The sequence below is a fragment of the Protobothrops mucrosquamatus genome, unplaced genomic scaffold (assembly GCF_001527695.2).
Source record: "Protobothrops mucrosquamatus isolate PMUCROS unplaced genomic scaffold, P.Mucros_1.0 scaffold3682, whole genome shotgun sequence".
Lineage (NCBI taxonomy): Eukaryota > Metazoa > Chordata > Lepidosauria > Squamata > Viperidae > Protobothrops > Protobothrops mucrosquamatus.
The window spans coordinates 121,893-126,435 of NW_015389639.1; the positions used below are offsets into that span (position 1 = coordinate 121,893).

The 4,543-nt window shown below is 53.1% G+C and overlaps 1 protein-coding gene across 1 annotated transcript in view; it reads right to left on the reverse strand.

The window, feature by feature from the left end:
* Nucleotides 1-4,543, reverse strand: part of LOC107298061 (importin-4-like) — a gene marked incomplete at its 5' end in the record, with an annotated part of 26,744 nt that overhangs the window by 9,061 nt on the left and 13,140 nt on the right. Inside the window, 3 exons of the mRNA XM_029286444.1 lie at nt 1,110-1,211; nt 1,698-1,755; nt 3,857-3,934. Coding sequence (XP_029142277.1) covers nt 1,110-1,211; nt 1,698-1,755; nt 3,857-3,934 — 238 coding nt within the window. The remainder of the gene's footprint in view (nt 1-1,109; nt 1,212-1,697; nt 1,756-3,856; nt 3,935-4,543) is intronic.

Here is a 4,543-nt window from a genome sequence, read left to right on the forward strand (position 1 = left end):
GGGGGGAGAAGAGAGAAGGAAGAGAGGGAGGGAGGAAGGGAGGGAGGTGGGAATGACAAGGAAGAAAGGGAGGGAGGGAAGGAAGGATGGAAGAGAAGAGAGAGCGGAAGGAAGGGGAGAGAAGGAAGAGAGGTGAGAGGGAGGGAGGAAAAAGAAAGAGGGGAAAGAGGAATGGATGGATGGATGGAAGGAAGGAAGGAAGAGGGAGGGAATGAGAAGGAAGAAAGGGAGGGAAGGAAGGATGGATGGAAGAGAAGAGAGAGGGAGGAAGAGAGGAGATGAGAGGGAGGGAGGGATGAAAGAGGGGAGAGAGGAAGGAAGGGGAGAGAAGGAAGAGAGGTGAGCGGGAGGGAGGAAAAAGAAAGAGGGGAAAGAGGAATGGATGGATGGATGGATGGAAGGAAGGAAGGAAGAGGGAATGAGAAGGAAGAAAGGGAGGGAAGGAAGGATGGAAAAGAAGAGAGAGGGAGGAAGAAAGGAGATGAGAGGGAGGGAGGGATGAAAGAGGGGAGAGAGGAAGGAAGGGGAGAGAAGGAGGAGAAGTGAGAGGGAAGGAGGAAGGAAGGGAGGGATGGAAGAGAAGAGAGAGGGAGGAAGGAAGGGGAGAGGAGGTGAGAGACAGGCAGGAAGGAAGGGAGGGATGGAGGGAGGAAAAAGAAAGAGGGGAGGGATGGAGGGAGGGAGGGAAGGAGAGAGGGAGCGAGGGAAGAAGGAAGGGAAGAGAAGGAAGGGAAGGAAGAGAGGTGAGAAGAAGGAATGAAGGAGGGAGAGAAAAGGAATGCAAATAACCCTGCTTGCTTAGACCACAGACCTGTCTTCCAGTAGGAACAACGGGCGCCTCTAAGTAGATCACACCAACCAGGGCAGGTAGAGCTCTTTCCAGCCCTGGTTCCCGGGACCCCCCCCCCTTGGGACCCCCAAAACAAAGGGTGACCCCCGTGACTTCCTTCCCAGGCTGCCTCAATCCAGAGTCTAGCGAGGCCCTTCCGGATAGCAAAATGCCGCCTTCTTCCTCCCAGGACCCCAGTGTTTGTGTGTGTTTGTGTGTTCCACTGCGCCCCCCTTTCAACGCCACCCCCTTCCCCAATCCCGGCACCCCGCTCACCCGCCGCGTGAGTCTCGGAGGGCTCCTGCTGGCACACCCGGTGCAGCGAAACGATGAACTGGCCCAGGGCTTCGAACGCCGCTTTCCGCACCCGGATGTGGGGACACTAGAAAAGGACAAGACGCCCCCATCCCCACATTAGGGAGATCAGAAGACGCCCCCCCCTCCCCAAACACCCCCCCTCCGCTGCCTTTGCACCGGGCACGGTGACCCCAACTTTAGCCCAAGACGGATCAGAGCAGCCGACACAAATGTGGAGCTTCAGAAGCTGGGAAAAGTCGGGCAGAGATCAAAACCCTGGTTCAACCGGGTCCGGAGCCCCCCCTCCCCAAAGTTTCTGCAGCCCCCTCCCCAAAAAATGACACCCTACCCAGAGCTAACCCCCCCCCCCCCATTTCTGGCTGAAGCAGTAAAACTATACAGATAGTCCTCGACCTACAATTAGAACGGAGTCTGTTCTGTTCGTTTCGGGTCGTTATGTCGTCACGGTTGTAAAAGGGGACGGGCACATCTCTCTCTCTCTCTCTCTCTCTCTCTCTCTCACACACACACACACACACACACACACACAAAGGTAACGGTCCAGTCTTACCGGCAGTAACTGGGACACTTCCTGGAATGAGGTCTCGATGTAAGGCAGGAAGGGCACACTGAGAAAGAGAAAGAGAAAGGAAGGAAGGAAGGAAGGGAAAAGAAGGAATGTAAAGTAAGGAAGGAATATAGAGGAAGGAAGGAAGAGGAACAAAGGAATATAGAGGAAGGAAGGGAGGAATGTAAAAGAAGGAAAGAAGGAAGGTAGAGGAAGGAAGGGAGGAATGTAGAGGAAGGAAGGAATGTAAAGGAAGGAAGGAAGGAAAGAAGGAAGGGGAAGGAAGGAATGTAAAGAAAGGAAGAGAGGAAGAAAGGAAGGAAGGAAGGAAGGAAGAGGAACGAAGGAATGTAGAGGAAGGGAGGAATGTAGAGGAAGGAAGGAAGGTATGTAAAGGAAGGAAGGAAGGAAGGAAGGAAGAGGAACGAAGGAAAGAAGGAAGGAAGGAAGGAAAGAAGGAAGGAAGGAAAGTAGAGGAAGGAAGGAAGGAAGGAAGGAGGGTTGAGGAAGGAAGGAAGGAAGGTATGTAGAAGAAGGAAGGAAGGAAGGTAGAGAAAGGAAAGAAGGGGAAGGAAGGAATGTAAAGAAAGGAAGGAAGATAGAGGAAGGAAGGAAGAGGAACAAAGGAATGTAGAGGAAGGAAGGAAGGAATGTAAAAGAAGGAAAGAAGGAAGGTAGAGGAAGTAAGTAAGTAAGTAAGTAAGTAAGTAAGTAAGTAAGGAAGGAAGGAAGGAAGGAAGGAAGGAAGGAAGGAAGGAAAAAATGAAGAATTTCTGGAGCAAATCAGCTCTTTTCCAAGCCTGCGCTCGGCTGTTCTCCCTAGATGCAGTTTTCCCCCCTTACCGTATTCACCCTCTGCCCCCCTATTGGTCTCTGTGTGGCCCCCTTTCTGCTGTGGGGCCTGGAGGGCAAGGTTTTACAACACGGGCAATTGCAGGGGGCTAAAACAGGAAAAGGGGTGCTTAATGTCACCTCAAATCATCAAAAAAGGTCCCTCTGCAGCTCTTTGCAAAGTTAGGAGGCTGTATTCAGCCCACCCCCCCTCCAGCCCAAATTTGCCCCTTCCCCACTTTCAAGGGGTCCAAATGGGCCCAAAGGAGAGGCAGCTTGGTGTCGGGGTGAAGGTGCCGGTGAACTCCAGCTGAACTCACTGGGAGACGGTGAGTTCTAGTCCCACCTGAAGCATGCAGGCTGGTTGGGTGATTTGGAGCCAATCATCAGGCGGCGGTGAGTTCTAGTTCCGCCTAAGGCACAAAACCCAGCTGGGTGACTTTGGGCCAATCACCAGAAGATGGGGAGTTCTAGTCCCACCTAAGGCATGAAAACCAGCTGGGTGACTTTGGGCCAATCATCATAAGGCGGTGAGTTCTAGTCCCGCCTGAGGCAGAAAACCCTGCTGGGTGACTGTGGGCCAATCACCAGGAGGCAGTGAGTTCCAGTCCCGCCTAAGGCATGAAAGCTGGCTAGGTGACTTTGGGCCAATCACCAGGAGATGGTGAGTTCTAGTCCCGCCTAAGGCATGAAAACCAGCTGGGTGACTTTGGGCCAATCACCAGGAGGCGGTGAGTTCTAGTCCCGCCTGAGGCATGAAAACCAGCTGGGTGACTTTGGGCCAATCACCATGAAGGCTGGTTGGGTAATTTGGAGCCAATCATCAGGCGGTGGTGAGTTCTAGTCCCGCCTGAGGCACAAAACCCAGCTGGGTGACTTTGGGCCAATCATCAGGAGGCGGTGAGTTCTAGTCCCGACTGAGGCACAAAGCCCAGCTGGGTGACTGTGGGACAATCACCAGGAGACAGAAGTTCTAGTCCCGCCTCAGGCATGAAAACCGCCTGGGTGACTTTGGGCCAATCACCAGGTGGCAGCGAGTTCTAGTCCTGCCTGAGGCACAAAAGGCAGCTGGGTGACTTTGGGCCAATCACCAGGAGACGGGGAGTTCTAGTCCCGCCTGAGGCACAAAGCCCAGCTGGCTGACTTTGGGCCATTCTATCTGTCTCAGCCCAGCCCGCCTCACCGGGCTGTTGTTTTGGGGAAAAACAGGAGGAGAAAGGCGCGTTTTACATACGTTCTCTGCCTTGAGTTAATTATAAAGTAATAAAGGCGGGATTAAAAAAAAACAAATCTAATAAATAAACGCAGGCGTAGAATTTAGGAAAACTTACCTCACGCTGGCGGCAATTTCTCCCAGAGCTATGCAGGCGTCCTCCTTCTCATCCATGAAGGCGCTTCGCACGCACATCCTCGGGAAGGGCGGAAGAAAAGCTGAAGGTTACAAGTGAGAACCGGGCCTCAAGTGAAAGCTTGTCACGTTTCTAGTCCACAGGAAGGCTGAGGACATTTTCCGAAACAGGAAGACAGCACCCAGCCGCAGGTAGCCCTCGACGTATGACCACAATCGGGCCCAACGTCCCGTCGCTAAGCCAGACCGTTGTTAAGTGAGGTTTGCCCCGTTTTACGACCTTTCCCGCCCAAGTTGTTAAGTGAATCACCGAAGGGGTGAACTTAGTCACCCGGCTGTTGAGGGAATCTGTCTTCCCCCCCCCGACGGTCGCGAAAGCAAAACACAACCGTCATAAATATGAACCAGTTCACCAAGCGTCCGAGTTTTGATCATGTGATGCCGCAACGGTCGTAAGTGTGGAAAAATGGTCGTTAAGCCGCTTTCCTCCATACCGTGGTAACTTTGTACGGTCACTAAAGGAACTGTCGTAAATCGAGGACTACCTGTACGAGCTCAGAAACTGGGAAGGAGGGAAGCAAAACTCGCACTCGTGTCCCGTCCCACGAAACAAAGGCCGAATTCGAATTTGGGACACCCCCCCTCATAAACCCTCACACACACCCCTCCC